The 23209-nt window shown below is 45.0% G+C and overlaps 1 protein-coding gene across 2 annotated transcripts in view; it reads right to left on the bottom strand.

The window, feature by feature from the left end:
• The window catches only part of PRKX (protein kinase X-linked), a 123652-nt gene that overhangs the window by 86898 nt on the left and 13545 nt on the right, over positions 1 to 23209 (bottom strand). For both annotated transcript variants that reach the window (XM_033949566.1, XM_033949565.1), the window contains exons 2-3: positions 16519 to 16687; positions 4005 to 4268 (exon numbers count right to left, since the gene is read on the bottom strand). In XM_033949566.1, the coding sequence (XP_033805457.1) occupies positions 4005 to 4268; positions 16519 to 16616 (362 nt within the window). In that variant the 5' untranslated portion in view covers positions 16617 to 16687. The remainder of the gene's footprint in view (positions 1 to 4004; positions 4269 to 16518; positions 16688 to 23209) is intronic.

The following is a 23209-nucleotide window of genomic DNA, read 5'->3' as shown; positions in this document are numbered from 1 at the left end:
GTTATGGCCCAGGGCCAACTCTTCTATGACAAAGACAGAGGGACCCCGTACCTCCTTATTTGTTTATATAATACATCACGACCTGATTGTCCATGCGGATGAGGACGGTGTTGGTCATAATGTGCAAAAAAACTCTGACACCAACAGATTTATATAACAAAAGGCAGTCCTGGGCAGACCAGTGACCTTGTGTACGAAGACCAAATCCGTGATTAGAACTTTCTGATGAAGAGGGGTATGGAACAAAACACCTCTGGACAGATTGGAAGAGTTTATCCACCACTGCAACGACTATTGAAGCAAAGGAGTGACTGTAATTTGTTGAGAGTGGGTCGAATGCTTGAGACCACTGAAATGTGAGTCCATTGACGTCTCCAGAGATAAAGTCTCACAAATGGAGTAACATGTACTGTGGAAGCCATGTGACCCAGAAGTACCATCATTTGTCTGGCTGAGATTGATGGCAGATAAGTCTGAGTGCAAAGCTGAATCAAATTGTCTTGTCTTTGCTGCAGTAGAAATGCCCCAAGATAAATGGCGTCGAGCAGAGCTCCTATGAACTGTAGTTTCTGAGATGGCTGAAGTTGGGTTTTGGGAAAATTGATTTTGAAATCCAACTGTTGAAGGAAGAGAACTATCATGCAAGTTGCTACTGGCATCCCTTGAGCAGCCTGTTGTCCAGGTAGGGAAAGACTTGAAGGCCCTGAGACCGTACTGCAGCTGCCATTACCACAAGGCACTAGGTGAATACTCTGGGAAAGGAGGCAAGGCCAAAGGGTAGTACTTTGTATTAATAATGGTAATGAGCCACCTGGAAACAGAGGAATCACCTGGAGGCGGATGCACTGGAATGTGAGTGTAGGCTTTTTTCAGATCCAGAGAGCATAGCCAGTCATTGCGATCAAAGAGGGAATATAAAGTTGCCAGGGATAACATCCAAAACTTTTCCTTCACTAGAAACTTATTGAGACCCCTGAGGTCCAAGATTGGACTAAGACCTCCCGTCTTCTTCAGAACAAGAAAATATCGGGAGTAAAATCTCAGATTCCTCTGTCCTGGTAGAACCTTCTCGATGGCTTTGAGAAGTAGAAGGGATTCTATCTCTCGAAGAAGGGACGTCTGCTGAGGGTGAGAAGACTCTCTTGGAGGATGATCTGGAGGAATATCGGTAAAATGAAGAAAGTATCCCTCTCGAATAACTGTTAGTACCTAGGGGTCTATGGTAATCAGTTCCCAAGTTGAAGCCATCCTCCAATGGGTTGAGGAAGAGGCTGGGATTGAAGAACAGCAGTTATGCTCTCGAGAAGCATGTCAAAAAGACTGAGCAGGCTTCTGTGGAGTTGCAGCCTGAGTTTTTTTTGAGGAAGCTGTTTCTCCTGCTGTGGTCTAGTAGGAGCAGCATGTTTGGAAGAAAAACGCCTTTGATAGGAAGACTTGAAAGGTTTGGAAATTGAAGGCTTAGATTTGGAATTAACCAAAGCATCCCAATGTTTTTCATGGTCAGTGAGCTTTTGGGTAGCATTTTCAATAGAATTACCAAATAGTTCATCACCCAAACATGGAATGTTAGCTAATCTATCCTGGAGATTGATATCCATATCGGAGACTCTGAGCTATGCTAGACGTCTTATTTCCACAGACATAACTGAGACTATTCAAGGCATCATAAGCCGATCTCGTCATACAACTTCTATACCTTCTAGCCAGAGCAAGTGTGCAAGAGATGTGATGAAAATCCTATAAGTGTTGTGAAGGAATGTACCTATCAAAAGAGGACGATTTTTTAACCAGATATTTGACAGCAGGAAATACAAAAATTGTAGCTTAGGACTCGTTAGACAACATGGAGTTTTGGTATAAGCGACGGCCAAACTTATCCATAGTGAACCCTTCCCAATCCAGGGGTACTAAGGCATAAACCCTAGATGGGTAGATTTTTTCAAAGTCGACTCTACCACCAGATGGTCCGATGAAGATGTATGATGTGACTTCCTCTTATGCTTAGAAAAGTGGGAAGGACAGCGGTGTTTACACTTCAAGGAAGCCAAAGATGAACAATGCTGAGCAGACTTGGATCACTGAGTGGATGAAGAACACTAATGTCTGGAAGAAACTGGATCGACATCGTGGTGGAGAATGGGATCTGCGAAGAGACACTCTATTCTTATACATGGAACATCTGTGCGGTACCGGAGATCCAGTATTGGTATGCTCAGGCTGGGCTAGTACCGATGGAGTCAGTGTCTGAGCAAGAAGCTTGAACATGTCACTTGTTTTGCTCATTTTGCAATCTTTAACTTGTGGTTTATAGCAGTACCAGTATGTACCATTTCATTTACTTTGTATGCTCTCTCTATTCTTCTGGCATTTGCACTTTACACAACACCTGTGCCATCTTTTGTTCCTCCTTAAGTTAGTTTTTCCCACAGTTCTCATAAGGGCATCCTCCTTTTGGCATATCATAATTCTTTTGGATCACTTCTGTGAAGTCTTACACTATCACATCACCTGTCTTCTCCTATATATTCATAGTCACATGACAATTAAATCCACAATCACACTTCCACGTTATCCTTTTGCACAAAATTCATTGTTTTTCCTTCTTTCTTTCTGTCTGTCTTTCTTTCTCCCTGCCCCCTTTCTTTCTTTCTGTCTGTCTGTCTCTCTCCCTGGCCCCCTGTCTGTCTGTCTTTGTTTCTTCTCCCTTCCTTTTACCTCCCATGTCCAGCAGTACCCCTTCCCTGCTCCCCCTGTCCAACAGTAGTCCTTCTCCCTTCCTTTTACTTCCCCCCTCTCCAGTAGTACCATTTCCCTGCTCCCCCTGTCTAGCAGTAGTCCTTCTCCCTTCCATTTACCTCCCCCCTCTCCAGTAGTACCCCTTCCCTGCTCCCCCTGTCCAGCAGTAACCCCTCTCCCTTCCTTTTACCTACCCATATTCAGGCTCCCATTTCTCCTTTTACCTTCCCTATTTCCACCTTTTCCCAAACTTTGACAGTGCAATACAATTAATTGAACATAAAATACTGCATAAAACGCACTATTAACTACACAAATAATTCATAAAACACTCATTTTCTCCTACCCTCCTCCCAATTATTAATACAATATGACATATGACATGATTACAATATTCTCTAGAAGACTACACTTATAGATAATTGAGCAATATGTCTAGTCTGAGAATGGAAAACCCAACTATTTATCCTAAGGACTGGTTGTTATTATGGGGCTCAGTTTCTAAAATGGCATAAAGTAGCAGGCAGATGTTTTTTGGGCAAAACTGCAGTTCATCTAGGGCAGGCTTTTAATTTGTGATAATGGCCAAACTGCTGTAGGGATAAAGACATGACCCCCCCTTAAACCCTCAATGGTGACTTACCCCTTTCCCACCCCCCCAAAGAGGCAAACGTGATAGTACATTCCAGGCTCTATGACAGCTGCAGCTATAAATGGCTATTCCTCTTACAGAAGCAAGACGCATCCTCTTGCGTTTGGAAGCCAGGCTTCAGTCATCTTCTGCAGCGGCCGACATCCGCCTCAGGGGTTCCTCGCGCATGCGCACACTCCCACCTGTGGTGCCCTACAGCGCACGGAAAACGGGAGCACGCAGGTGGGAGTGCGCATGCGCGCTTAGGGCTTTATTATATTAGATATATCTTTCCTACTTTTTAGGACACTGGAAGGTCTTTTTTGACCATAACACAGCCCGTGTCAGGTCTATACCACAAACTTTTTACTGTGTTTTCTATTGTTTCATTTTGGTATTAATATGCACTTCGTTCAAATAAAGATTTCATCAAGATCATCAGTTCCACAATTCCTTTGTTTTTGCTCGGCTGTCTCTTTGTGGAATACCTTTGGTGGACTTTTTTAGGTTCCTAAATTAGGCTGGAATAAAGGTACAGATTTAGAAGCTCAGCCTTTTTTTTTTTTTTTTTTTTTTTAACATAGCAAGCCCTTTATGTTTAATATTGTTTCAAATGCTTTAAAAGAACATCTCTTACCTGTCTGACAACTTCTTGGCAAATCCAAAATCTGTAATTTTGATGTGCCCTTCTTTGTCCAATAGTATATTTTCAGGTTTTAAGTCTCTGTAAACTATTCCTTTGGAGTGTAGATTTTCTATTGCACAGGTGATCTCAACAGAGTAGAACAGTCCCGTAGCGTTATTGAAACGTCCCATGTTACGTAAATAACTAAAAAGTTCTCCTCCAGGTACATATTCCATTAACATGTACAAAAAGCGATCATCATGACAAGTCCAGAATCTGTAATAAAACATTCAGATATTTAATTAGGAAACACTGAGCAATAGGATTAGTAGTACAGACTCAAGAAATATAGCTTTTGGTGGTTATCTGTAGATAACAGAAGCCACACAAGTGGGTAACATCGTTTGACAAAGCCAACAGACTCCCTTACTCATGGCTCAGAAAAGCCCAGAAGAGAATTCTTGTGCGATAACCATCTCACGAATTCCCTTTTATACCACAGAGTTTATGCATCAGCCTTTGGGGGAAGATAGGGAAGTATATGAGTACTCTCCTGTCATCTATGGAGAATTCTCCTGTTATAGCAACTGCTTTCTCTGCCAATAAGCAGGATAAATCACCATACAAGTGGGGAATCCCATAGCTGAGACCCTCTACTTTCATTTGATTTTTGGATTCTCAGGGTAATCCTGAACTTGCTGCACTGCTTGACCATAAGTGCACTCACATCTATACATATTGGGCCCAATTCTGTGTAAGACTTCTGTCTCAGCAGCTGCATAAGAAGCGGCTGAAAATCAGGTACCGGCATCCTGTGTAGAATCACTTCTACCTGAAAGGACATTCCTTACCACCACCCCGTGATTCTCTAACCAGCACCGGTTAGAGAATCGTGCCTGCCAGATTGCAAAGATAGGCGGCTCAGCTGCCTTTCTTTGCCAAGATCCCTTGCCATCAGCTGATTGCAACATGGGAATCCCCGATCAGCTGAACTGGAAGGACTCCCTAAAATCGCAGCTCCAGGAGTCCTACCAGTTCAGCTGATCTGGAGGAAATACCCCTGCCACAATCAGCTGTGACAGAGGACCCTCCCCCCAACACCCACCCCTGAGATCAGCAGGAGGGAAGCCCACTCCCTCATACCTAACGCCCACCGACACCCACCCACCCAATCAGCAGGAGGGATGCCCACTCCCTCCTGCCACCGAGCCCCTTCGATTCCCCAACACCATACCCCACCTTGAACCCCCAATACCCTCCAACACCTCACTTCAAACCCCCGACACCACAAATACCACCAACACTGCAACACCCCACCCTGACACCTTCAAACCCCTGAACACCTCCTGACACCCCACCCCGGTACCTTTTGAAGAAGACTGGCAAAAGGGATGCCCAGTCCCTCCTGCTGGCAAGCTCACTTCTTCCAAAATGGCGGTCCTTTCTCTTCCCAGTTCATCCTTGGATGTACAGGGGAGGGGTCTAATGCCCTAAATGGTCCAGATACCTCCCATAGGATGGGCCTTAGGCACGTGGGCCAATCAGGACCTTAGGCCTCCTTCCCAATGCATCCTAGGATGCAATGGGAGTGGCATAAGGCTCTGGGAGGTATCGGAAGGTGTTCAGGGGTTTCTGGGGTGTCAGGGTGGGGTGTTAGGGATTCGAGGTGGGGTGCTGTGTCGTGGAGATCGAAGGGGCCTGGCAGTGGGAAGAAATGGGCTTCCCTCCTGCCAATCTTGGGGTAGGTGACAGCAGATGTTATGCAGGAGGGAGTGGGCATCTCCATGCCGATCTTGGGAGTGGGTGGCAGGGGATCCTCTGCCGTAGCCGGCTCAGCTGATCACTGCAGGGGTATCCCTTCACGTCCTATCCAATCAGCTGAGCCAGAAGGACTCCCTGAAGCCACGGTTTCAAGGAGTCCTGCCAGCTCAGCTGATCGGAGAGTCTCATACTACAATCAGCTCAGCCATCTGCGGCTACTTTTCAGATTTGAAATGTAGGCCAGCATTTTGCAGGCCTACATTTCAGGCATCTGTCCTGGCTCTAGGGAAATGTGTAGGGATACATAAACTTGCCAAAGGTCACTTCTGGGCAAAACTACACCAACACCCAGCCTTGGGTGATATTAAGTGTCCCTAAGCTTCTCCCTAGATCCACAACAAATGCCTATAGTGTAGGCGTTCTTCCTTGGGAGAATTTTTTCTACAAATATACGTCCCGATTGGCTGCCAGACATCGGTAGGATGCGTACTGCCGCCTATAATCGGGTCGCCTGTTTGTAGAATCAGCCCCATTGGGTGTAACTTTTTAAGATTATGCAGCAATTTAGATAAAAATGGCATATGAATGTATATATGTTATGTTATTGGTGGTCTTATATCCTGCCAAATCCTCCAAAGTGGAGTGTGAGGCATGTTACAACATCTGTTCATGCATCATAAACATTACATCTGTTATGACAGCAAGATCACAAACATCCTCACAACATCAATTAGTGAATCAGACAATTACAATTGAAATTATAACAGACACACAACATCCTACATGGTGGATTCCAACATCAGTTAATGTATTCCAAGGCATTATGATAGTTATGCTATCACGCTAGGTGCTACCTTGTGCAAGAGCCAATGATGCAAAGTTTAAGTTAGAAGTAAGGAATGCTTTCTTTTTGAGAAATAGAATGGAAAGAAGTGTTCTATGAAATAAATTAAGCTTGTCTCCTGTTTTAGTACCTGGATATGTTGCTGAAATGAAAGCCATGATGCAGTAACTTCATGTGCCGCAAAATGCTGGTTGTGTCAGTTTTGTGAGAAAGTGGCTATGTTTGGTCCAGTAACTGCAAAAGATTAACTAATCTACAATTGAGGCGAGTATTCTATTAACATAAGAAGATACTATACTGGGACAGACTAAAGGTCCATCAAGCCCAGAATCCTGTTTCCAACAGTGGGCAACCCAGGTCCCAAGTACCTAGATAGATCCCAAATAGTAAAACAGATTTTATGCTGCTTATCCTAGAAATAAGCAGCAGATTTCCCCAAGCCATCTCAATAATGGCCTATGGACTTCTCTTTTAGGAAATTATCCACACCTAGAAGGAAAAATTATGTTCTTACCTGTTAATTTTCTTTCCCTTAGACGCAGCAGATGAATCCAGAGACCAATGGGATAGCTCACATCTACCAACAGGCGGAGATAGAGAAACTGATTAACAGGTGGTCCTATTGGCTGGCACTCCTCCTGTTTATCCAGTATAGCTCCTTGCCCAAGCATCCGTAACCATCAATAGGCATAGCATGTAAAAAACTTCTTTCCCATACCAAATCTCAAAATGCAATAATACAGAAAACAACCTGCCATAATAACAAGCTGCGAAAGTTGCAAAAGAAAAAACCGAGACAATATCCAGAAAGGGTGGGGCTCTGGATTCATCTGCTGCATCTAAGGGAAAGAAAATTAACAGGTAAGAACATAATTTTTCCTTCCCTAGCAACAGCAGCAGATGAATCCAGAGACCAATGGGATGTAGCAAAGCAATCCTCAATCTGGGTGGGAAGCAAACGCCGCCTCCGCAACAACCAAAGCACAAAACGCCCCTACCGCATGCGCCCCCACATCCAAGCAGAAATGCGGAGAGAAAGCACTCTCGGAAGACCAATTAGCCGCGAGACAAATCTCCTCCAAGGAAAAAACCTCTGGGCCGAGCCCAAGAAGTAGCCATCGCTCCTGCGGAATGGTCATGAAGTTCTTTCGCCAACCACTTCCATGCCAGCAAGCAAGCATAAAGAATGTCCTCCTGGACCCATTGAGCGATGGAGGCTTTGGACGCCGCCATACGTTTGAGGCGTCCCTTGAAGAATACAAAAAGGAGATATAAACAACTAAAAGTCGTTAGAAACCGAGCTCGCGGAGAACGGGTCGAGTAAAGGGCCAATATTCTGACTGGCGGGGAGTCACGAGCGGTGTGCCGCAGGGATCGGTGCTGGGGCTGCTACTCTTCAACATATTTATCAATGACCTGGAAACGGAGGCAAAGTGTGAGGTTATAAAATTTGCAGACGATACCAAACTCTGCGCCAGAGTTAGGACCATGGAGGAGTGTGAGGAACTGCAAAGGGACCTCGATAAGCTGGAGGACTGGGCAAACAAATGGCAAATGCGCTTTAACGTAGATAAATGCAAGGTCATGCACATAGGGAAAAAGAACCCGTTGTTCGAGTATAAAATGGGGGGGGAGATTGCTGGAAGACACCGGACTTGAGAGAGACTTGGGTGTGCTAGTGGATCCATCCGTGAAACCATCCGCACAGTGTGCAGCAGCCTCGAAGAAAGCCAACAGGATGCTGGGCATCATCAAGAGGGGCATATCAACCAGGACGCGGGAAGTCATCATGCCGCTGTATCGAGCGATGGTGCGTCCACATCTGGAATACTGCGTTCAATATTGGTCGCCGCACCTCAAGGAGGACATGGCAGTTCTTGAGAGAGTCCAAAGGAGGGCAACGAAACTGGTAAGAGGGCTGGAAAACTGCCCATATGCTGAGAGGCTGGATAAACTGGGGCTCTTCTCTCTGGAAAAGAGGAGGCTCAGGGGGGATATGATAGAGACCTTCAAAATACTTAGGGGCATAGAGAGGGTGGACAGGGACAGGTTCTTCAGACTAAAAGGGACGACAGGTACGAGGGGGCACTCAGAGAAACTGAAGGGAGATAGGTTCAAATCAAATGCAAGGAAGTTTTTCTTCACCCAAAGGGTCGTGGACAAATGGAATGCGCTCCCGGAGGAAGTGATCCGGCAGAGTACAGTACAGGGATTCAAACAGGGATTGGACAGATTCCTGAGGGAAAAGGGGATTGTGAGGTACTGAGGGAGGTGCTGGGGTGTTGCATAAGTATAGACAGCTCACCAGGTCGTGCAGGTGCAAGGCCGGAGGGTTAGGACATTGATGGGAAGATAGGACTTCGATGAGAAACCTAGGGGGCAAGGGGGCCCCTTCTGGTGATTAAGGCAGGTCATGACCTGTTGGGCCGCCGCGGGGGCGGACTGCTGGGCAGGATGGACCTCTGGTCTGAACCGGCAGAGGCACTGCTTATGTTCTTATTAATGCAGTGAATAAAAGCACTGCTCCCAATTTCTCCTCCTAGGAAGAAGGAAGGAAAAGCAAGCATGACATAAAAGAAAGGATGACACCCCCCTCGAAAGAAATAGTGGTACCATCCGAACTGATACCCCATATTTTGGAAATCAGAAATAGGAATTCCCGTTAAACAAGGCCTGCAACATAGAAAACTGCAGAGCTGAAGCCATGGCCACAAGAAACCCCATGTTCAACGGCACAGCCCTTTAGAGTCACAAAAGACAAGGATGAAATGAAGCCTTCGGTAAACTGAGAAGAAGTACGGGAAGATTGTACTCCAAACCGGGCTTTCTAAGAGGCGCATGAATATACCGCACTCTGTTTAGGAACTGAACTACATGAAGCTGAGAAGTAAGCGAAGAGCAATATACCTAGCCCTTGTAACAAGCCAAGAATGGCACTAGAAGCTGAAGGGAACTGAACGCTAAGCCCTCAGCAATACACTTGTGCCAAAAAGGAAGTCTGGAGTGGTTCAAACGTTAAGAAGCACCCAAGAAAGGAAAAACCTCCAAAAGGAAGCAGAAGCCACAGGAGAAGACGTCCGTAGCACCTGGATAAGAGAAGAAAACCTGCTTCGCATAACTCTTACACGTCAGCCAAGATTTTTCAAAAAACTAGGTCGTAATACTAAAGTAGTACAAATATCCATGTTGATCGGACCCTAGGCGAGCAAAGCTGGAGATACCAGGAAACTTCTTAGTCCGGCTGTCGAAAGACTCATCAAATCCGCATAGTAAGGATGGTGCCGCCAATCCAGAGATTCTACAAATACTGTGCCCGGAAAGCGAGCTTGAGATGGCAAATCCAAGCCATCATCAGCCAGCGGAAAACACTGAAAAAGAGAAGGCAGAGGCGAGAAAGGAGCCATGAAGCTACCCCCTCTAACTCCCACTCCCTGGGCCCGCCGAAGAAGCTAGGAAGCTTAGAATTGAGAGATGAGGCCATGGTCAAGAAGATCTCACGTCCATAAAAAGAGCTAGAACGCCTGAGCCACAAATCTCAATATCCAGGATGCAGAAGATTACACTATTACTAACATGCACACTTTCCAGAGCGTACACAGCGCTGTACACTGTAACATACAAGAAATGAGCCATGCTCAGATTCCCCGGAGAGAAAGTCTATCCAAACTCTTATCCTGATCCATAAAAGGATCTGACAACAGAAGACGAAGATGAGAGTCCACCCATTGAAGCAGACCAACTTCACCTGCCAACTGAGTACAACACCTACGGCCCAAGCTGTAGAGAAATACCCCCATCCTAATACTGACCAAAAGGACCCTCGGCGGCAATCCGGAAGAATGATCTGAAGCTCCAGAAAGTAGCCTGACCCTGCTCAAGAGTAGAAGAATAAACAAGTACTGAGTCGCCTCTGAAGACCAGACTCCTGGAGCTGAGGATGGAAGCCACCGAGCCCCCCAACCCGACAGCCCGGGATGGTCGGTGGTCATGAGCTAGTCCAGCAAAGACCGAGGCATACCTTGAAAAGAGATATTGCGCTGAGCCACCAAATCATACAGAGCGATGCAGGAGGAGCATACCAAATAATTGTAGCCCTGAGATACCGGGAACCACCGGAACAAAAACAACTGCTGTAGCGTAAGAAGGAGAAAGCAAGCCGAAGTTCCCAGTGGAGTCAGCCATATGGATCCCAGAAACTGTACAGAATCCCATACTCTTGGTCATGGTAAGCGAAGAAAATCATTGAAGCGGCAGCTCGTCTTTTGAGAAAAATCCCCTGATGCAGCCGATATGCGAAACAGGGCCTGTCGGGATATTTATATGAAGCAGTGAATGATATATTTCCTGGATGCAGGGATCTGCACTGGGTTTTTGACTGCAGTCCGCAGCGGTTTTTTGCAGTACTATCAGACACGATTGATAAGATAAGTGCCTTGCTTACTATATATATTTAAACTCTAAGATTTAAGATATTTGACAATATTTAAGAATAATACGGAGTTTTGTGAGACCTAGGATGTATTTCTCTATGGCAATTGAATACTTGCCATAGAAAGTTTCCTCAGAGTAATCTGGAGAAACACTGAGGTCTCTTTCTCCGTTCAAGTAAGGACTAGCAGGCACATATAATTAAAACTTTTTTCTGATAATACGAATTTATTTGAATATCACTTTGGTGTGACGAAAAAGCGAAGAAGAATACCAGTCTGAGACCGAGACCCCATGCACAAGTCTCCGGAAAGAAACACATGTCTCTCCTATATGAATAAAAACATTACCCCGATATACCTATAAATAGTACAGGAGAAAAGAGTGCTGTGCAAATTCGAAGATGCACGTGTAAAGAACTGAGAAAAAGATACCACCCTTTTCGTGTCAGTCAAATGGCTCGACTGGAAGTCGTCCGAATCAAGTAGGCAGTCAAGAAGAAATTAGATGAATCGCCTGGTAGCGCCAAAACGGTACCACCACCCACATCACGTAAAACGTTCATGAAGCCTTGGGTAGGCGAAATGGCATGTGCCAAAACCGAAAGCGCTGCTCCAAGAGAGGCAGGCAAACCAAGTGCCGATTCGGAGTCCATAGAGAAAATGTAAATATACTCCCAGGTTGTCTGCAGAAATGTGTAACCCCGAGAAACTAATTCAGCAGAATGGGATCCAGCCTGCCCAATGCCCCCATCTCGGGCACCATGCAGTAAGTGGAACAACGTCCCTTAGTTCCCGAAGAACTACAAGAACTGTCCTGAGGACCAGTAACACTGAAAAGGGAAACACAAAACATAGAGACTCCAAAAACGAACTGGAAACCTGAGGAGGATGCAAAGATGCAAGCATCCTGAAAAATCTTCACAGCCCCCTGACCTGACATTATAGCGTCTTCTCCCTCATGAGAAAGCCTGAAGAGTCATTGGAAGAAGTCAAGATCCCCTCAGAATGAAGTGCAGAAGGTCAGGGAATGGCAGAATAAGACTGTAGGATCTGCAAGAAGATTCTCCTAGGAAAAATCAAGGTTCACAATGTAAAGAGGAATATACTGGAACCATGAAAACAGTACTAACCCCATGCAACATGAGCGAAATACGTATGTCCTTTAAAGTGAATACGTACTAGACTCAATCAAGATGCTGCATCTACCGCCCTGTGGAAAACAACAGCATCCTTACCGGTATCAGACAAAGCTCACATCGCTAATGAGAGCTTCAGGGAAGAGGCTAACAGCCACATAGCGCGTGATCCTCCGCGGGTCTGATAGAATAGGTAACTGGCTCCTGGTTAAAAGGAGCTGTACAGCCCTTCCTGTCTAGCATGTGCCATGAGAAAATGGTGACAGGAGAAACCAGCATGATAAGCATGGAAATCTGAAGTCCAGGCCCCCTCAGAAATACAGAAAGAGAGTCCTGGCCGCAGGAAGATGCGCAGTGTCATTATGCCCATAGAGACAGCCCGAACTTGGAAACTGTTTGTACTACCTTTAGGCATATATATATCCTGTGCCACTACTAGACACATTCAGCTCAGCACAGAGGCCCAAATAAGGACAGATACCAACAGACAAAGGCTCAATCTGCAGGGACCCCAAAAGAGACAATGAGATGATACTGGTGTGAAATACAGGGCACTATATTACTGCTGATCTCACCGTGCCGTGAGTTGCTGTATGTCGCCCCAGTCCGGAGACAAACCGAGACTGGGTGACCTAGCACAGGTCAGAGTCTCTCTGGTAATCCCCTTGAGTGCTAACCCCAGAGTCCGATTAAACTAGCAGCTTCCTTCAAGGGAGTACAGCAGGAACACAGACATAGACATATAAATCTGCCCAAGTTTGTCCCAAAGCTGGTGAAACACATACAACTTGTCTGAACCGAAAAGGAGAGAAGCCCCAGCATACCCTGACCAAAGTCAGCTGGAAACAAACTACCAGAACGCTGCTGCTCTCCCGCCATCGCTGGAGACCCAAGCACACGCCTGATTCTCGCTGACACGTGGCCGCTGCATCAACGCTCCTAGAAACATAGTCGGATTCAAGCCCCGCAAAATTTACCCTGCCGCGGCTTGCATAGAAAGAAAATCAGACTCAGGGAATAACCAGAAGAACGGCCCACAGCGCCGGAAAAATACATGTCCCATCTCATGCGTGCTGCTATAAACCGGCACCTGCACAATCAGTTGCACATGGCCGTGACAAACACCGATGAAAGAGAGCCTCAGAATAAACAGGACTACTGCTGCACTGAAACCCAACAATGAGAACAAGTGCGAGCAAGAAATCGCATCGCTACTGCCGCGCTGTAACCAACAAGGAAACCAAGCACGTGCATGCAAAGGGCGGAAGTCCCGGCTCCCTCCACGGATTTCTAGTCATAAAACTTAGCCTCAATAAAATATCCATACCTTAAATGTACGATGACCGAACCCGCAGTACTAAGACTCCCAAACAGAACCTGAAGTTCAAACAACTGTAAAAGCCAGACATACTCACAAGCTTTTTGTTAGGGCCGGTTGAAGCCAGTTTGCAGCAAAAGCATGGCAGAATGTAACAACTGTGGTCTCTTTTTTTTTTTTTTTTTTACAGAGAAGGGAAAGAAGAAAAAAATTGAGACCCAGTCAGACCCTCTATCAATGGAGGGAGGGTGAGGCAGGGACCTGGGGGGGGGCCCAGGTGTAACCCCTAAAGCCGGCACCGTTCAGCCGGACACCCCTGTCTCACTGAAGAGAAAATCTCAACAGGAGAAAATAAAGTTCCAGTCACAGCCAGAATTCAGGAGCTAGTTGAATAGCGACCTTTTCCTGCTGGGAGATGGAGAATACTGGATAAACATGAGGAGTGCCAGCCAACAGGACCACCTGTTAATCAGTTTCTCTATCTCCGCGTGCTGGTAGATGTGAGCTATCCCATTGGTCTCTGGATTCATCTGCTGCTGTTGCTAGGGAATATGTGTTGCTTATAAGCTGGAGAAAATTCTATTTTGCTATATTTGTATGATACTAATGAACTGAATTGAAAATAAGTTTAGCTTATACTGCTGGTGGCCAATTTTGCATTATATCTGAGCAATTAAAACAAAATTTATAAAAAATTATAAAAACATAAAACAAAATAAGAAGAAAAATATTAGGATGAATGGTAATGAAGATTGAACATTTATGATCTCTAAGTGACAGTAAAGAATGAAGAGAGACTCTGAAAGGGTGAAGATTTTATGCCAATGATGCAGGAGTTTACCCATTTCACCTAGCAAGATGTTAAACTGACTGCAGTGAAGTACCGTACTCCAAATCTGAGGTTTTTCCTACCTTCATTATTTAAAGAATATCCAGAGGTCATTTTTTGGTGAGATTTTCTGATTGTAAACTGCAGGGGTGTCAAATGTCGGTCCTCGAGGGCCGCAATCTAGTCAGGTTTTCAGGATTTCCCCAATGAATATGCATGAGATCTATTTGCATGCACTGCTTTCATTGTATGCTAATAAGTCTCATGCACATTCATTGGGGAAATCCTGAAAACCTGACTGGATTGTGGCCCTCGAGTAATAACATTTTACACCCCTATTGTAAAGCATATACTAGATAGGTCATACAAATAGAGAAGCAATACATATTATAACATCATTTCAGACAAATGTCATCAAAACTATGTGCTCACTTTTACACCTAAACAAAATAAGTGGAACTGCAGATTCTGAATGTATCAAGAATAATTTATTTTAAAATGTATATTGATAAAAATAGTGAGGACAACCTGACTTAGTGGCCTGGACAACTAACGCTCTCTGAAAACTGGAGAGGGTATGTGACTAATAATAATGTCTAAATTCCTGAACGGAGAGGCCTACCACGACTCACACTGGCTCCCAATTCAAGCCAGAATACAATTCAAATTCCTTTGCCTACTTTTCAAAGCCATAAACAGAAACAGCCCTTCTTACTGGAACAATCGACTAACTCATTCCACCTCAATCAGACACAGGAGAACCCACACAATATTCGCACACCCGCCAACCAAAAAGGTCAAACAAAAAAAATATATGACAACCTACTGGCTGACCACCAGAGCAGCGACCCTGGACCGATAACTCGCCAATCTGCTGACTTCAACTACAGACTACAAAACCTTCAAAAAAGAAACAAAAACCTTACTCTTCAAAAAACACATAAAAACAATTATAACTTTATAAACAAATTTCCAAACTCCACCGACACCTACACCCTACGCCTTAGCAAATTAGAAAACCTTACCATATAAGCTTATTTATTAAGATCATAACAATTCTTATGTAATCCGCCTTGAACCGCAAGGTAAAGGCGGAATAGAAGTCACTAATGTAATGTAATGTAATAATACAGTTCATATAGGTCAAATATGAAGACAGCAAGAAGAAACACTCAAGACAAGCAAACTTGTCAGAAGGACTCAACAAGGTCCATGTTTCAACAAACCTATGCTTTCCACAGGGGTCCTGAGCTCTCTGTCCAGACTATGAGCTAGATGCACTAAAGTCAGCAATCGTCGCTAAATCAGTTTTGAATGCTTTAGCAACAATCGCATTTGCCGATCCAATGCACACAATGACTCACCACGTGTTTTTCCCCTCAATCGCCCATTTTCCGTACCAGCCATAAAAATTTAACTATTTTATATTAAAACTAGCCAAGCGATCAATGCACTAACATCGTTTGGCAATGCAAAAAAAAGCAATAGCTTTAGCGATCCAAAAAAAGCAACTGGTCAAGACCAGTTGCTTACTTGTCTTACTGATATAGTTTAACCTTTTTTTTTTTTAGAATGAAACAATGTTTTATTGATGATAAGAACCTAACAAAAATGTACAAACAGGTCACTAAAATTGGAGAAAAGGTACAAACAGAAGAAAAAGCATCAAGGGCAAACAGTATCATCAAGTTATAACAAAAACTGATAGAATACAAACATACCCAATCTCAAATACAAAGCAAGAGTACAATCACAACCAACTCAGGGCCCTGGACTCTGATGGGCCCCAAGGATCCAGAAGAGAACCCCACCCTACCCCACCCCTCACCCCGTCCACCAGTCAGAAGGAAGTCCAACCAGAAACTAATTAAATCACCAGACAACAATGATAGGAAAAAATGATTTTAATTTCAATTTAGTGATCAAAATGCGTCAGTTTTGAGAATTTATAATCTGCTGTCTATATTTCGCACTATACAGTTGTACCTTGGTTTGCGGGCATAATTCGTTTCAGAAGCATGTTCATAATCCAAAGCACTTGTATATCAAAGCAAATTTCTCCCTAGAAAATAATGGAAACCCCCCTTCTTTTTTCTGATTATTAATACTATTTGGGTTTCTGCCAGGTACTTGTGACCTGGATTGGAAATTGGTCGGACCCAGTATGGCTATTCTTATGAGAAAATAAAAGGAATAAGCAGAACTTACAATTGGATTAGAAATGGATGATTAATCTCTTCCAAGACCGCCTTTTCGTTATGTACATGCTGTTCTTGTTTTAGTCGAATGATATCAGGAATGCTCATTATTTTCAGTGCATAGTAATTCGCTGAACTTTTCGCTTTCACCAAATTAACTCGGCCAAATGTACCTGTGCCTAGAAATAGAAAAATAGTGAAATAAAAACATGGAGCGGTACATAAATTGCAGTAACACTGTACAGTCACTGTCCCTAATACCTAAAGAATATACCAAATACAGTGGTACCTTGGTTTACGAGCATAATTCATTCCTGAAGCATGCTCGTAAACCAAAATACTCATATATCAAAGCGAGTTTTCCCATAGGAACTAAGGGAAACTCGCTTGATACGTTCCCACCCACCCCCACCCACAGAGGACATCACTCACTAGTGAGAATACCTGCCTGCTTGTCCTGGGATAAAAAGTATTAACCCCCCTACTCCTCTTTTATCAAGCTGAACTAGAGGTTTTTGGTATGGTAAGTGTTCTTGACGCTCATAGGAATTCTATGAGCATTGAAACATCTACCACACCAGCCTATGCTAAAAACCTCTAGCACAGCTTGATAAAAGGGACCATTAGTTTTTAAATTATGTAGCATGAAATGGTATATTCATGCAATGTTTTAATTTTTTGATAAATGAATTCCATTAATCATTCATGTCATCACAGGTAATTTTTTCATCTAGATAAGATATCATCATGACTGGAGGAGATGTAATCGGAGTTGTGATAAAGAAGCAAAGAATTCTTGAAATTCAAAGTGCTTTTGAGTATCCAAATAAGTCTAAAATTTTGGTAATAGAGAAATGAGGAACTCAAAATAAGTAATAAAATGAAAATTATAATTGAGGACTTTAGAGGATATCATGGCATTTTGATAGATGCGACGTCCGAATTTGTCCATAGTTTTCCCTTCCCTTCCAGGGGGAACGGTGGCATAAACCTTGGAAGGATGGGACCTCTTCAAGGAGGACTCGACTAGAAGGACTGCTGAGATAACTGTGAGTTGTCAAACTCTTTGGGATGTACAGTTTTATACCTAGAGTCCAATTTGCCTGGAACAGCCGGTATGGTATAAGGGGTCTCCAGGCATCGACCAAAAGTCTGAGACAAAAGTTTGTGAAGAGGAAGCTTAAGAGACTCTGCCGGAGGTTGAGAAAGATGCATGACTTCGAGGTACTCCATTGAGTATTTGGAACAAGCATCTAATTGAAGATCCAAGTCAACAGCCATCTGACGAAGAAAAGATGAGAAAGATAGCTGATCCGCCAATGCTTTGCCTCGAGAAGGACTCGAGGACGTTGAGGCAGCCGGGGTCAAAAATGAAGCTTCGGCAGGAAAAAAGGCATCAAAATAATATGGAGACTTGGACGAAACAATCGAAACCGCTGCATCCTCGAGGTTCGGAAGTAGAGACCTCGAGCGAGGAGTCGGCGGTCTAATCGAAGTAGGAGTAGAGCAAGGCTTAGTTGAAGAGGGACGTTCTTTAGAAGAAGAACTATGCCTGGAGTATGCCTCGATGAAGGCCTCGATCGTCGGTGAGAACGATGCTTGGAAGCAGATCTCGAAGATCGAGGAAACTTCGCCTCGGAGACAGAAGCAGCCGATGCCACCAAAGAATGGATAGGACATGGAGGCTGTAGAGCGAAGCTCCAGAGGCTTGATGGAGGAACCTCGATGCACTCCCAAAGACTTTGCTCCTTGGATAGAATGTGAGGATTCCTGCCGAGGCACTTGCAAAGATTCTGCTCCTTGCTTCACGTGCTTGGATACCAGAACAGACACTCGCAGAGACTCTGCTCCCTGCAAAGAGTGTGTAAGTTCAGACTGAGGCAAAGGACATGGCTTGACCTCACAGGAGTCTGCTGAATGCCCAGGCTGGATGAGAGGAAGAAGCTTCAGTCCCATGTTAGTAAGGAACTGAATGAATTGCTTCTCCAACATGGTCTGGAAAGAAGCCGGCAAGGATGGATCTTCGTCTGAAACCGGACCACCTGCTTTGGCTGGAGGTTCCACCGAGGCAATGTAAATGTGCTTTGACTTGGGAGTCTTAGGCACTTTGAGCACCACCGCTGGAACTTTCTGTTGAGCTATCTGACCTGAGGAAACAGGGGAAGATACAGCAGGTGTCGTCGAAGAGAGATCCGCTGCAAATGATAGTCTGATGAGGCTCGAGGTGGAAGCAGTAGAAGCAAAAGGAATCTCAGTCGAAGGCGTCTTCGATGTCGAGGGATCAGAGGAAGAATCCATCCCTAACAGCTTCTCCACCAAAAGGTGATGACGTTTAAGGGCTTGAGGTTGAAGAGTAGCACAGCGCTCGCACGACTTCGGGTGATGTTCCGGCCCAAGGCACTTGAGGCACCGACGGTATGGGTCCGTAAGGGAAATCACACGCCGACACTGGCTACACTTCTTGAAGCCCGTGACAGGCCGGGACATAGGAGGAAAAATAGCCACCACAAGATCGAAGCCCTTGGGCAGTGGCCGAGCGGCTTGCCCCGGCAAACGGACGGAAGATTGAAAAAAAATTTTTTTTTAAAACTAGAAAGAAATAAATTAAGAACAGCGATTCGTGAAAAAAAAAAAATACAAACCGCAGTTCAAAGAAGGCATGAAGTAACGAAGTTAAACGCAGAGAGTCAAAGACGGACTTCTCGGCTCCGCGGAAACTGAGAACTGAGGAGACGCGCCCTACGCTGGGCGGGAAGGCACTCGCGCAAGCGCAGTGCGGTCGACTCGAAACTTTGAGTTTCTTCAAGCAAGACTGCTTGCAAGCTTCCGCATCCGAGCTCCACTGATGATGTCACCCATAAGCGATAATAGGCTGCCTGCTTATCCTGGGATAATGTTCTGCAACCTGCTTCAGCTCTCTAACAGTAGCTGGAATCAGAGAATCACTGCCTCTTCGACACTGATCTTCGGGCTGCCAGTCAGACCCCATGCCTAACTGCACCTCCACCCCTGCAGACTGAGAGATAAGCTCAGGGACAAGAGGAGGTGAGAAGACACAGTCGGCGCCCTGCGAGACACCGCCGAGTCTCCTATGGATGCCCAATAACCTATACTCGAAATCTGGGGATGGCCCCAAGCTTTAGTGAAGCAAATGCTGGCCGACAGGTACCATTCGGGATTGCCACAATATCTAGTATTTGTTTCTGGAGCTTCTGCCTGTGTGTCTTGGGAAGAAAAACACATTCCTGTAGCGTGTCAAATCAAACTCCCAGATAGCCCAATGTCTGAGATCAGTGCAGCTGGCTCTTCTTGAAATTGACAATCCAGTCTAAATGCTGCAGGAGAGAAACCAGTCTCCACATCTTGCTCCCACTCTAAGCTGGACGGCGCCCTAATCAACCCATCATCCAGATATGGATGGACTAGAACCCCTATCCTGCAAAGATTGCTGCTACCACTACCATCACTTTGCTGAAGGTGCAGGGAGCCGTTGCCAAGCCGAAAGGCAAAGTCATGAACTAGAAATGCTGAAGAAGGTGAAACCTACGGTACTTCCGGTATCCCAGGAAGATAGGAATATGCAGATAAGCCTCTGTCAAATCCAGCAAAGCCAGTGGAAAAACAATACGAGGACAGAACTTGAAAAATAATGTTTATTTTTCGATTCCTGTTTCTCAGTCGGTGAGGGAGATTTTGGAAGCCTCGCGCAAGGTCTCGACTAGGCTTTGTTATTCCCAGAAGTGGACCAGATTTTCATCCTGGTGTTCCTCGAACCATCTGGACCCGAGTTCAGTTCCAGTGTCTTCGGTGCTGGAATATTTGTTGCATCTGTCTAAGTCTGGACTGAAGACGACTTCCATTCGGGTGCATCTCAGTGCCATTGCGGCGTTCCATCGGCATCTCGAGGGTCGGTCTCTTTCTCTCCATCCTCTGGTAACTCGTTTCATGAGGGGTCTCGTGAATGTTCATCCTCCTCTGAAACCTCCTCCTGTAGTTTGGGATCTTAATGTGGTCTTAGCTCAACTGATGAGGCCTCCTTTTGAGCCTATCGACAAATCTCTTCTTAAGTTTCTCACTTGGAAGGTGGTCTTCTTGCTTGCACTCACGTCCGCTCGTCGGATTAGTGAGCTGCAGGCTTTGGTTGTGGATCCACCTTTTACTGTGTTTCATCATGACAAGGTGGTTCTTCGCACCCATCCTAAATTTTTGCCTAAGGTTGTGTCTGATTTCCACCTCAATCAGTCCATTGTACTTCCGGTGTTCTTCCCGAAGCCCCACTCTCATCCGGGTGAGACGGCGCTTCACACGCTTGACTGTAAGAGGGCGTTGGCCTTTTATCTCCAATGTACCAAGTCACATCGGAAGGTTCCTCAATTGTTTTTGTCCTTTGATCCTAATCGGTTGGGACATCCTGTTTCCAAGCGCACCTTGTCCAACTGGTTGGCTGCTTGTATTTCTTTTTGCTACGCTCAGGCTGGTCTCACGCTCCATGGTCGAGTCACGGGGCATAAGGTCAGGGCTATGGCAGCTTCTGTTGCTTTCCTCCGGTCTACTCCTGTGGAGGACATATGTAAAGCTGCCACTTGGTCTTCGGTTCATACGTTCACCTCCCACTACTGCCTGGACACTTTGTCCAGAAGCGACGGCCGGTTTGGCCAGTCGGTGTTACGTAACCTGTTTTCCTAAATTGCCATCCTCCCACCTGCCCTTTTTTGGTTAGCTTGGAGGTCACCCACATGTGAGAATATCATGCCTTCTTGTCCTGGGATAAAGCACAGTTACTTACCGTAACAGGTGTTATCCAGGGACAGCAGGCATATATTCTCACAGCCCGCCCTCCTCCCCGGGGATGGTTTCTTTGCTGGTTATGGAACTGAGGACCACGAGGTGGGGATGCGCCCTCTAGTGGGCAAGAAGGCATGCACATGCGTGGTGCAGTGTAGCAAACTTGAAACTTCAATCAAGTTTGCTTGAAAAGCTGTCCGCACTGAGGCTCCGTAAATGACGTCACCCACATGTGAGAATATCATGCCTGCTTGTCCTGGGATAATTGTATTTGAGGATTATTTTCTTCATTATAACTATTTTCTGTGACAAGATTGTATGCTTGTAAAAATTTCAATAAAAGAAAAATAAAAAATAACCCTTTACAAATTAACAGTGTTGTATAAGCTACTTTAAATATTTTTTACAAAGTTACTAGAAGTAATATATTACAGTTACTAGTAACATACCTTATTTCAGTGTTTTTCAACCTTTTTTGGGCAAAGGCACACTTGTTTCATGAAAAAAATCACGAGGCACACCACCATTAGAAAATGTTAAAAAATTTAACTCTGTGCCTATATTGACTATATATAAAGTAATTCTCTTGAATAAGAATCAAATAAACACAAAGAAAGTATTTTATAATTACTTTATTATGAAATATTAAGTAAACAGAATAGTGAAAAATTATAAAATACTTTATTCAGTGCGAAACCTGGGCCTGTTTGGCTGAACACAAAGCTGATATTCTGGCTGGAATCGAAGAAAGACACACACGTAGCTCTTCGTCAACAGCTCTCAGTCTCTCTCTGTATTTGGTTTTTATAGCATACAAAAATAGACAAATATACCCTCCATCCTTTTTATTAAACCACAATAGCAGTTTTTAGCGCAGGGAGCTGCGCTGAATGCCCAGCGCTGCTCTTGACGCTCATAGGCTCCCTGCGCTAAAAACCACTATTGCGGTTTAGTAAAAGGTGACCATATTGTAAAATATAGACAGCAGATATAAATTCAGAACTGTGCATAGTAAGTGAAGGGAAGTTTTCATCTCTGGGAATTTACCCAGTTAACTATTAAGTTATTTGGGCAAATTCCTTTGAAAACTGTGGTAATACTGCCTGCACTTTGCTAAATTTAAAATAAAATCATTTTTCCTACCTTGTCTGGTGATTTCTGGTTGCACTTTCTTCTTCTGACTGTGCATCCAATCTTTCTTCCCTTCTATCAGTCTGTATGCTTTCTCTCCTCCACACCTCATTCCCTCCCACAACTTTTTCTTCCTCTCTCCATTACCTTTCTTTCTTTTTTTCTGTTTCTCTTCTTTCCTTCTGTTTCCCTGCCTGCCCCCTTTCTTTCTTTCTCCCTGCCGTTCCCCAAGCCACTGCCACTGCCGCTGCCATCGGGGAACAGGACCCACCAATGGATAACAGGCCCCAAAGCCGACGCCGACGCATGCTCTCCCTGACGTCAATTCTGCAAACGGAGAGGAAGTTCCGCCCAGCCAGGCAGCGATTGGCTGGCCTGAACTTCCTCTCCGACTGCAGAATTGACGTCGGGGAGAAGAAGACTTATCGGCTCGATAGATTAGATCGCCAAGACAAAGTGAGTCCTGGGTGATCGACTCACTTTGCCTTGGCGAGCTACTGGCGCCCCTGCCTCGGGCCCCCTGTCAGCTCCGGGCCCCTGAATGCAGGACTGGTAGTACTGCCCTGATGGCGGCCCTGCGGCACACCAGGCAACATCTCGCGGCACACTAGTGTGCCGCGGAACAGCGGTTGAAAAACACTGCCTTATTTCTCCAAAAATAAGACAGTGTCATATTAATTTTGGGCCCAAAAAGCACAGTTACTTACCATAACAGGTGTTATCCAGAGACAGCAGGCAGCTATTCTCCCATGTGGGTGATGTCATCCACAGAGCCCGGATCCGGA

The sequence above is a fragment of the Geotrypetes seraphini genome, chromosome 6, assembly GCF_902459505.1.
Source record: "Geotrypetes seraphini chromosome 6, aGeoSer1.1, whole genome shotgun sequence".
Classification (NCBI taxonomy): Eukaryota; Metazoa; Chordata; class Amphibia; order Gymnophiona; family Dermophiidae; genus Geotrypetes; species Geotrypetes seraphini.
The sequence above is the reverse complement of the archived record's forward strand: the minus strand, read 5'-3'. Positions and strand labels throughout refer to the sequence as shown.